Source organism: Nannobrachium achirus (assembly GCF_963921795.1).
Source record: "Nannobrachium achirus genome assembly, chromosome: 9".
NCBI lineage: Eukaryota > Metazoa > Chordata > Actinopteri > Myctophiformes > Myctophidae > Nannobrachium > Nannobrachium achirus.
The window spans coordinates 59790809-59803162 of NC_137818.1; the positions used below are offsets into that span (position 1 = coordinate 59790809).

At 40.4% G+C, this 12354-nt stretch overlaps 1 protein-coding gene across 1 annotated transcript; it reads right to left on the reverse strand.

Moving 5' to 3' along the window:
* Window positions 1–8737: 8737 nt before the first annotated feature.
* On the reverse strand, window positions 8738–9094 carry LOC308291032 (small ribosomal subunit protein bS6m-like; the record flags this gene model as incomplete). Its single annotated transcript, XM_080732947.1, has 1 exon — window positions 8738–9094. One exon carries the CDS (start codon window positions 9092–9094, stop codon window positions 8738–8740), a length of 357 nt encoding a protein of 118 aa, XP_080589073.1.
* Between the last annotated feature and the right edge of the window lie 3260 nt (window positions 9095–12354).

Genomic DNA, 12354 nt, shown 5'->3' on the forward strand with positions numbered 1-12354 from the left:
GCAAGGCATTAAGAAAAAAAGAAAAATAATAATAAATAATAATTGAAAAAAAAGTTGTCCTTTAAGTTTTTTTTATTCTATTCATTCTATCACTTAGTGCAGCATTGAATCAACAAATTAAAAACAAAGTAGTGTACCACAAAATAACCATTCAAACAAAATAAAATTAAGAGCAGAATAGTGCAATAAGAACATAATTCTATTCCTTTTTTTTACAAAACGAAACAAAACAAAATATTACATTTAAATATCCTTTGTTGAACAAACTAAAATATGTCTAAAACCTCAGTAGATGTCCTCTCAGTAAACTTCTTCATAATAAAAGTCTGAGATTTCCTTTGCCGGTCACACACCACAGTACTATGGCATATATAACTGTCTCCAGCCACGCATCACACGTTGTATGCTGTGTGCGTGTCAGTGTGTGCGTGTGTGAGTGAGAGAGGGGGATCGAGAGAGGGGAAGAGAAAGGAGCCAGGAGAGATAGAGAGATACATTATGGATTACACATAGGCTACACACCTTTCTATCCTCTTTTTTTTTTGGGAAACAAAACAGCAAAGGCATATACAAACATTTAGCCTCATGCCCTTCCAGCAATCACTTAACAAGATTCAGCCTCACTCTAACGCTGCATTCCTTCCACACAGCTGTGGGCCAATCAGCCATTAATGAGAGAGAGGGGGGGAGCAGAACTCTGAACTATTCTTTCAATACAACTAACAGAAAAACGGACTTGCACTGGTGTGTGGACTCATTTCTTGTGTGCGAGTACTTTAATATCTTGGGGAAACTGTCTATTCATATGGAATATAACAATCTTTCCATCAGGCGCGAACACCAACTCTGGTGCCCGACACCTATGAGGTTAGAAGTTTTAATTCTTGCAGGTGGTTAGTGGTGGTGGTCATAATTTTGTCTAACTTAATACATTTTTATGAACACTTGCATTTCTGTACTTGCATTTAACCGATGAGAAGGTGGAGGGATGGATTGAGAAGGAGGTGGTGAGTGATGGACTGAAGGAGCAGGGGGAGGTGTACAAAAAGGTCATCCACAACATGCAAAAGTCCCAGGATAAGATCCGTAAGCGGAAACCTTTGCATGGTGTGAATGACCTTTTCAGGGTTGGGGATTTTGTCCTTCTCAAAAACATCAGAGAAGAGCAGCGCAAGGGAGGGAAGATGGAGAGTGACATGCTGGGTCCTATGGAAATAGCAGAAATTGAAGGGAAGAGTGTTAAACTGGTCCACTTACTGGGCACCAGAGTTGCCAACGTTGACCAGTTAACACGTTACATCGAGCCAGAGGAAAGGATTCCAGCCAAGTTAAAGAAGCTTGGTTGCCCTTCTCCTCTGGCTTCATGTTCCCCTTCTGCCCGTTCACCCCCATCTTTCAGTCCAGGCAAATCCCCATCTCCTGCTCCCCCTGCTCCCTCACCAGTCCACTCACCTCACCACCTCCCTCAGACCATCCACCCCCCTGAGCCCCCAGCCAAGCAAATGGCAGGTAAAATGATGGAACCCATCCAGACCATTGGTAGTTACATTCCACTATGTGACATTAAATATTCTGTTGTTAGATTCCTCTCTGTACAAATGACTAAATTCATGTGTATTTCCAGGCACTGGTGTTTGGCAACGAACACCACTCACCCTGCTAAGATCTAGAGTTGGCCCATATCCGCTCTGGACACTGGACATCAACTGTCTCAAACCTACTGTGTGGTTGGAGAGTCAGGTATAACTTTTATAAGGACCTCAGATGCTGGCTCATTGAAATACAGTATAATGAATGATTGAAGTTATTTTTTTTATATCTGCAGGTAATGAATGCTTACATCCTAAGCATCACCAGGAGGGCAACTAAGAATGTTTTTATGGTGGACAGTTATGCCATGGCTGACATATTCACCAGCAAAAACCTTAAAATTCTGAAAAAAGTAAGGATCGCCATAGTTATGCTTAATGCCTATATGCTGCTATGCTTAGTCCATCTTAAAACATGAGATGATTCTAATTATGCAGGTGCAGGTGACAGATTACCATGCAATAATTGGTGCAGTTGGCCAAAGGCCCATAGGGTCATTTTCTTCGACCCTTTTGGGGCAACAGATGAGCAACTTAAAAGGTGTGCGGATTCCACTAGGTAAGCAAATCCAACACTTATGTAGTTAATGCAATGATTTGAAGTGCTAGGAATGGTTTGCTTATATAGGTATTGTCTTGTAAGTATAGATGGATTTAATTGCAAAACAAATCTATGTGAAAAGTAGATCAACACATACTTTCCTCATGCTTTAGAGCCTTCATGAGGCACAAGAATCTCAATGTGTCAAGGTGGGAGTGTGTGACCCCAGACCATCCACGCCAGCGGGACACATTTTCATGTGGGGTGCTTGTCTGCATAGTAAGATTATCAAATGTCCAATTTAGACATTCAGCAGACGTCTAAATAATCTAAATAACATTCTCATACTTTATGCTCAAGAACAACACATCTAAATACCATAAATCAACTTTATTGTTAAGGTATGTGTTTACTTATAAGTTTAAAGTGCCCTGAAATCAGAAATTCTTTGTTCAAGGTTGCAGAGCAGATAATACTTCAGGAAAAGACTGAGTACCTGTACCTCCCGGATAACCCTGACGACCTCAACCGGCACCAGCAGAAAATAGCCACTGAGCTAATTAATAGCTCTGGTAGGTTAATGCAAGGTAACTTTGTATCAGCCTAACCAAACAATTAAATGTACTGTACTAAACACACACATCTTCAATAGATGACCTGTCTGAGCTATGCCACCACTGTGGCAGCAAGAATCGGCTCATAACAACAGAGGAGGTTGAAGAGGAAGTTGAACATGATGACTGGGTATGAGGACTTTAAATGTTTTACATGGGTAGCACATAATCTTTCATGAAAATAGAAGCGGTTTGAAAAATTACTTTCATGAGAAGGTTTCAATTGAAATGGCATTATTTTAATCTTTTTTTTTTTTTTTTTTTGTATCAGAAATGTTGTTAAATGAAATTCATGATTTCTTACAGATTGATAAAACTATACGATTCGATTTTAGCTGTTTTCATTTCGATATACTTCGGTTTTTTAAGTTGAAAACGATATTTCGATACAGTTACTATATCGTTACACCCCTAATATATATATATATATATATATATATATATATATATATATATATATATATATATATAAAGGCTGGGCAATATATCGAAAATGTACCTTCATCGATGTAGCAACATGCAAGGTATACATATCAACAAAGACGGCTTGAAATTAGGTATTGATGTATGTGTCAAATTCAGACACATTATGCAAAGCAGTCCATCGAAACCAGGTGTGGTTATTTCAATAAATCCATTGTTGGAAAATGGAAATAAGGCATTTAATTTCTTTATTCATACTTTTCTCTTTTCAATGCAGAAAGGAACGTAGGTGACCTTATTCGTCTGGAGAGAGGCTGTCCTATCCCCATTGATCCAGATGGGTAATAATACCCTGTGTATTACCCATTTGAGACCGAAGTCATCATACCCATTTGAGACCGAAGTCATCACAGACGGGGACAACCCTGCATTCGACGAACTACACCACATTCGAGGTAACCCTATTAATAATAATGTTTTAACTGCTTATGATGTGTGATTCCAGATCTTAAAACTATCTAATATAAGGCACATGTAAAAGGATCTGAAAACAGAATTAACATTTGAACAGCAGTACAGCTTATTACCAAATAATATGAACAGATAGACTGTTTTTTTTTTTTTTTGCTTTTTTTTTTAAATCTTATATCATTCCGGAGACTACACCCCCACCCTGAGTCTAGCCCTACCTGGGTTCCTCATTGTTCCCTCATCCATCCATCCATCCATCCATCCATCCATCCATCCATCCATAATTGTTCAATAAAATCCGTTAAACTTGAGCAGAGGTGTGGTCTCTTACTAGTGAAATCATTTTTAAACTGCAGGAGCTTGCTGGACTGCTTGTGTTTAAAAATTAAACAGACTTCATGAAATATTGATTCTCTCTAATCGATTTGTACAGCTTCTATTGTAACTCCCTTCTCAATGTTGAATTAGTCTATGGACGTGGGTCATGAAGTTATGATATTACTTTTACTTTTACTTTAGCAAGCTTAACATTTTAGTGACAAATCCCTCATTATTGTAAATTCAAATTGTGAAATTTAGCAATTTACAGCATCAACCAGTTATTTGAAGATGTTAATCTGTTCCACTATTAGGCCATTTAAATTGTACATTGTTATATAATCAATGAACACATGATCTACCCTATAACATCACACATAATCATGATAATCTCTAATCTACTACACAGGGACATCCCGTTATAGGGTTGCCAACAACAGGTATATTGTACCTCAATACAACAACGATGAGATCGTCGAGAGAGCCGAGAGCTTCCTCAAAAGGAAGGGTCTACAGCGCCCTCTTCTACAATTGTGAGCACATCGCCTCAGAAATCAGGACGGGCACAGCTGTGTCTTGGCAGGTAGGTGTCATTTGAGTGTGCAATGTAATGCCCTATATGCGTGCAATGTGTGTGTGGTCGTATATTACCTTATTTTGTGTGTGTTTGCCAAATTCTTGCAGAGCCGTCGTGCCATGGTAATGGCAATGGTCCAGCTAGCCTATATTTCCTAGGCTACTACCTCCCCATAAACGGCCCCTATTTCATACAAGTGAGGATTTCAGGTACCTCTTACTTGGGAGAAGTGGACTGGGCACGATCTGATATCCCTCAGAATGCCAGAATTACGGACCTTCTACAGTACCTCCATGCGGAATGCCCCCATACGAGGACAAATTGGGACAAACCCTGTAAAGGTGAGGGGAGTTTGAATACATTTGAACAAAACATGTCAGGCAAAATGTGTGTATCATATATTATGTTAAATTATATCTATCTTCTATCCTCTTCACAGTCAGTCTACCATGGAAGCTTTCCAATGTGGGAAGATATTCTTCACCCAGGCTATTATTTACCCAACTGGCCCCTGATCCCTTATCCGTCCCCTGTGATCTACACTTTGCCCAACAACTACAATTACCAAAAACAACTTCTTCACACCCTGATGTGGCACCCTAATGCTTTCGTAATTCTCTTTTCTGTTTTTGCAGAGTGGACGCAACTGCTTTGCAGCATTTACACAAAGGCCAGTAAGGCTGTCTCAGATGAGGGGGAAAACTTTGTAGCCTATATTGTCTTGATTTATTTACTGTTTTGCAGAATTACATGGGCAAGGTGTTACAGACTGTTCCAAAAGTACATAGGGTAATTTATTAGCACTTTTGATGTGGGGTCAAACTTAACAGTTTAACATTTTTTGCATTTTTATTTTACTAGAGGTTTACATCTAGCCTGCACTGTCGATCCGACCAATCTCTTTGACCATTGTGTCCCTTTTGTGCCCATATATATGGAGATATAGGTATGTGTATGTCTGTCTACCTGTGTCATTTGATGCCCATATATGGAGATGTCTGTATCTGTCAGCCCTTGTCCATTTATGCCTATATACTGTAGGAGATCCCTGACATGAAAGTATTGTGGCACTTTTATTAAAAAAACAAAAACAATGTTAATGACTTGAAAGAAATGTCCAGTTTTTTGTTTTAGTTGTTTGTTTTTTGTAATGCTTACAGTTCATAATGTAAAAGTACTTTGTACTTTGTTAACCAGTTTTGTCTTTATTGTGTCCTACTGTAACATTGACCCATTGTCCTCATATGAGGACATTGATTTTTTGAGAGAACTACTTATGGTAGACTTTTTCTCCATAAGATGAACCCACTGCCCCTATATGAGGACATCCTTTTTTGGAAAACTACTTAATGTGCAAAGACAATGTTTAGTTATTATACTTATGAATCCCAAATAGCTAGGAGAGAAAAAAATGCACACCAAAAAAAAGCTTGGGTCTCAGGAGGTTATTACACTGCTAGTCAATAAGATAATAATTTGACAAGAAAGTGCTTTTCACGATCACCCATTATACCTGCCTCCACCAGTGGAATGGAGGGACTGGCAAGGAACCTTTGGAATAAACACCACACACTGGTCACACTGGTATAAGTGACCAAGGCACTAAAGCCACCCATGTACTGTTTTGAAAATGTTTTGAAATGAGTTGGGGGGAAAAAAAAGAAAAAAAAAACATTTTTAAATTAAACAGCATGTAAATGAATTCTGACACAATTAAGTGTTACAGCATGAATTAATATTGGACTGTATGAACATATAATGAACTTCATCAAAAATGCATTCTGGATGTACTGTTAGTAGCTGCATGAGCACTGCAAACTAGGAGTGCCCAAACAAAACTAGCACCTAAAGGAAACAATTAGAGGGGTGCCTGAAACAGGCCTGCACTAAATAAAATAAGGCAAAACAAATGTAGCTATGGGAATTTTGATCAATGGTCATGGAGGGAAAGCTTTCATTCCATGTAGTAGAGGTTAGACATGGTCCCTTTCAGTGTGGGGGAAATTAGGAGTAGCATTTATTTTGGGGTTTCTATGGAAATTGGGAATGTAACGTGATTTGGTCAACTAGTCAAAAGAAACAAGTCTCATTAAAGCTGATAGGTCTAATCGTATGTAGGCTACAAACCTTATCAAATGCTATTGCTTCTAATTCTGTGCACTCAAATCACTTTGTACTGCAAGTACTGAAGTTTGTGGAGATTAAGTTTGATTTGGTTTGGAGTACAATAACATGTTCTGTGATACACAGTGCACCTCGGCAGTGACTGCATCACGCAGAATCAGCAGCAGCAATGCTCTATTATAAACAGCAGCCACACGTAATGCACTGTCCGCTTCCATTGTGAAACATTTTTGTAAAATGTTCCGATGTTTTTGTGTCTTTGATATATTTTTGTACTTTTTCACGTAAAATACATATTTGCTCAAACTGTTGAGCTTGACCCTGGTCGTTGAATTGATTGTCGTGTTGCAATTTTCACTATAGGCCTACAATGGTGACCAAATCCCTTTTCATTGTGAAAGGTTTCGTGCATGATATTTATTTGGAGGGTTTATGTCCACAGATCTGGGTAGCATGACGTAGTAGTGGCGTAGCCCATGAATTTCACGTCCCTCAGTTCCACTAATGGAACTGTTGTTGATTCTGAAGAGCTGCGTACGCAGTTAGTGGACTCCTGCCTACTAGTGACTGGTCTCTGATCTGGTTACATGCTTGCTCACTGGTTTTGCTCTTTGTCTGAGTGAGGCATCAACATTTTGCCAAACTGGGGCTTAAATAGGGCTGGCCTGATTGCAGATGATTTTGTCCAGGTGTGTCCACCCTGGCAGGCAGCAGGTCCAGACACACCCACTCCCAGAACTAGGTCAGATGAAGATGGATTCTACAAAAAGCTAACATAAAGTGTTATCAGTAACATGAAACAAAAATGTATTATATTTTCATGTGAACACCAACTTTAACATTTCTGCAGGATAATATGAATTTAGGGAGTCTTATGGGTTATGCTAAATGCAAGTCTAAGTGTAATATATATGGCCCATTTTGTGACTAAAATAACACAAATGCGAATCTGACTTATTGTTCTAATTATTACTCTTGTATGCATTAATTCTATTTCCAAGGAAATTGTTGTTTACTTTAATGTTTTATAATTCAGTCCCCATTAATTTGAGGCAACTTATTAAATTGTATTATAAGAATATAATATGATATTGTCATATGATATATATATATGATATATATGTTCATGACTTGGAGTCCCAGCGCGTCCATGAACAAACTCTATGATGCAAAACGCGTCACTTAGGCCCCACTACGTCACGTTTCACACATGTTTCACAACGCGGAAGTAGGTTACGCTTCATGCGCTGCGTGAGCAACTCAATACCAGTGGACGGGCGGGGATATCTGGTGCCTCTCTATACTTATTATAACTCTATGGTCCCATCAAGTGTCCCACACAGCAACCAATGGGTGTGAAGAGGGGCGGGACAACTGGCAGGACTTGACAAAGGGTGAATTGGGATGCCTGTGGAGATTGATTTCGAAGGTTGTGGCACAGTTCAAGCTTTAGAACAATATAAAGCCAAATGAGGAACCTTTCCATTATGTGAAAGACAATGGATGGGCCGTAGGTGCCATGTCATAGTTCCGACCTCCCATTTTTAAGGTTAGGTATAGGGTTAGTGTCGGAATGGGGGGATGTCTGAATGGCAGCGACCCGACCACCTAAACCTAACCTTAACCCTAACCTCAGCAAAACTAACGGGGAGCGTGTCGTAGCTAACCTGCCGACGCTCAGTTGTCGAAATGATGGGCGTTCGAAGAAGCGAGATTTCCCCAAACTAATGCTGGTGAATGCTAACCTGGTGAATATGCCGCTTTGAGACCAGCATATGCTGCTTTGGAAACGGCATATATGACGCTTTGGAAACGGCATATGCCAAATTCCACTTTTGGAGCTCACCATCCCTCCTTTTTCTGATGCTTTTTAACGTTTGGTACTGGCCCAATGAAGCCACAAGAGTGAGGCACAGACAGTGGAGACACTACCAGACTCTTGGCATATGCCGTTTCCAAAATGGCATACTGGTATGCTGTTTCCAAAGTATGACAATATAACACCAACTGCAGGCCAACATGAGAAATGACAGAGAGAAACTTCATTTTCTTCCGGCTATGACGTTCAAAAGACATTTTTTCATTTCTGGACAGTGTCCTGGGCTTTAGGAGGGGGGCCGCCGCAGCAGGGTCTCTTGGAGACCTCGGGGTCTTTCTTCAGCACGGTCTGCCTCACCACGTCCACGTCGCACTCCAGGTGGTCCAGCAAGCCCGTGAGGATCTTGGGCGCCGCGTGGAAATCCACCAGGAAGTAGGAGCCACGCGCGTGCCGCTCGTTGTGCTTGGAGATCTTGTAGGGCAACAGCCTCTCGCCCAGGTTCTCCAGGTCCCTGACCACCACGCCCCACTCCATCAAGGCCTCCACCATCCTGCGGAGGGCCGCGGTCTCCGGCCGCTGCATGGCCTTCATGATGAGGGCCAGCTCGTAGCGGGGCATAGTGGCTTTAAGACGAACACAACAAAGACACAATAATAATACTAATCAAAACAATGCGACTACTGAGACCAATGTCATGTCTAAAGCCATGGAAATCCTCTCATCTTGATAAAAGACAGTAAAGGGAATTACCATGAGAAATGTCGCAGCTGGTCTCCGTCTGTCTGTGTCAGTCAGTCAGTACACATTTTTACAGTCTATGGGTTGGTTCTCTTGTCACTGTGACATCACGGGTGATATCACAGATGACATCACCTATAAGTCCATATATGGGTATTCCCCAGAATCCCTTTTATGCCCATATATGAAGATCCCTGATGTGATTGATATTTATCACTAGCCAGATGGCCAAGCCATGGCCCATTTCTCCACTTCTGTGTGGCTGGTTCAGATAGGGATCTCCATGTATGGGCATACAATATTATATTGTAATGTATATGGATGCATACCGTATTATTATTAATAAAGGATAAAATAAAATAAAAGATAATATGCCCATATATAGGCATTCCCAGAAACAAAATCCCTTTTATGCCCATATATGGAGATTTCTGATGTCATCAATCCCAGGCCCTAACTGGCCCGAGAGCCTGCTTTACTCTGATTTACACCCTACCTTCTCCGAAAACGCTAATATTAAGTCCATATATGTATATGGATATATATTAAATTTAAAAAAAATCCATATACAGTATGGGCATTCCCAGATGATCCCTGTTAGGGTTACCCCCTTATGCCCATATATGGAGATCCCCAGGCATCAAACCCATGCCCTAGCTTGCCAAGGCCCTGCTTGGCTTTACTAATTAACATACGTTTTATGCCCAAATATGGAGATCCCTGTCCCGATGTCATCAATATTAAGGACATATCTGGGAATGCCCATATTTGGTAATGCCCATATATAGGCATGTTTTGACATAACATTGTTGACTATCATGCAGGGGTCTCCATATATGGGCAACTGGTCCGATATACATCACTGGCCAGATGGCCAATAATTGGCGTGACCAAAGGGCGAGGTCGCATGTCACCCTGAGGCGTCTTCCTAGTAAATCCCCCAAAATAACAAAGTATTCTGAGTGTGTGTGTGTGTGTGTGTGTGTGTGTGTGTGTGTGTGTGTGTGTGTGTGTGCGTGCGTGCGTGCGTGCGTGCGTGCGTGCGTGCGTGCGTGCGTGCGTGCGTGCGTGCGTGCGTGTGTTCTATCATAATAGGTTTAACATGAATCATAAGGGCAAGACACATTCTGAAAAAAGTGCTGAAGACGGCACTTTATCCAGTTCCATGTACCGTAGATATGTGGTCGATATTTCAGTTCCTTGTTATGAACAGGGACTTGCCATCAACAGGGAACTGTTCATGAGAACAGCAACTGCTTTTGCCAAACAAATCTGTGAACCCATTCGGTCTCTCTTTATTTAATTTGTTTGAGATTATGTGAACGGTGGTTGATTGATTTCTATTGAATATCTTAATTACAATGACATGAAGTTGACATGCTTTTTTCTAAGGGCAGCGGTTGTATAATCGCATTATTACAACCGTAATATTACAGTAATATTGCTTAATTGTGTAATGCTGTCTTTCTGTTTTCTTTTAGGTATAATTGTGTTGTTTGTTTTTGCCTAGTTAATCTGTCTTCTTCTTTTCGGTATGCTTGTTTTTAATCTGACCATGTACAACACTTGGTTGACCTTGAGCTTTATAAATAAATTGTGAGTTGAGTTGAGTTAATTTGGTTCTGACTGATGCGTATGGGTGGGAGTCTGGAGAGTTATGTCTGATGATCATTACAATTTCATATGTGAAAGAACATGTCAAATAAATATATAGGGCCTTCTACACACTACAGAACAATATAAAGTGCCAAAGCAATGCCAATGTTTTTATTTTCTGCTCAAAAAAGTGGATTTCCCACAAAAGGTGGGGTCCTGAGACGTTACCCACCACAGAGAATAGTCTTTCAACATTATAAAGCTGCCTTTGTTTCGGTGAGTAGCTAAATCTTTCTCTTTATTTTGACTACAGAGGAAAACTTCCAACGGTAGTGGAACTTTCTGTCCATGGGAATATCACCGTGCCTGGCAGACCGTCTCTGGACCAGAGCTACTCGATGGGATATAATCAGGAGCAAGCTGTCTGTCCATATATGTCATAGTGTGTGTCATTGAAAACATCAGGTTTTGCTCTCGGGTCCAAAGCTGAGAAAGTTTAAAAACTCATGTATAGGTTAGGGGTGGATAGGATGACCTTTTCAGCACAATATCTACTTTTTCCAAAGCTGACAAGATCTATCTACCAACACCAGACAGTGAAAATATGTATTCTTAAAGACTGATATAGAATAAAGGTAGAATAATAATGTTTTTATTATTAAAAATAAAAACACTGAATAATAAAGGCAAGATACAACGTGTTGGGCTTCTAAAAATGCTGATGATAGCACTTCATCCAGTTCCATGTAGTTTACAAAGTTTCGGTTTCTTTTTTTCTTTTTCTCAGTTCAGTTTTCCCTGGTAAAGTCTTGTCAAATGATTTGTGGTTGATCAGAAATTAAGTGTCTTTCCGAGTTCCCTTTATTCTTCACCAATCACCATTCCTGTAAATTCTTGCTCAAGAGACAATCTTTGACCAATTCCTCTCACAATAGGAGGCTGAAGTGGCCGCAAAAGTCATTTCTGAAGCACTTATCAGTTTTGGCCAACTGACTAATATGGTAATAGTTGTTCCACAGTGAACCACACATTGGTGGTGTGTGCGTGCGTGTGTGTGTGCGTGTGTCTCCTGACTCTCCTCTGTTGGCTTTTCTTTCGTTGTTAGGTCATATTCGGGTTGTTCTAGTCGTAAAATCGGGGCGTTTCGAGAATAATTAAGGGCGTGTTATTTCAATTTCAGCCTGCACATTTATCAATGCTGCGATCACATTTAAACCAGGTGTGTCTGTTTAGGAAGCTTTGGTAAATGCGACTTGAACGTGGCCCTATGCAAAAAAATGGGGAAAAAATGTGGCTGCTTTTTACACTCCATTGATAAATGAGGGCCAGTATCTCTACAGTCATGTCATCAAAATGCATCTGTCCCATCTAGCGCCACCATCTGGCCGTTTTTTTAAAAACACATTTTTGGACACTGCTCCTACAGATTTTGCCCTAAAATCACGCAAAGCGGTACACACATCTCTAAAATCATATCATCAACATGGATCTGTCCCATTTCCCTTATTCCCTCCTAATTGGCTACCATTGCCTTCTAACGTTTG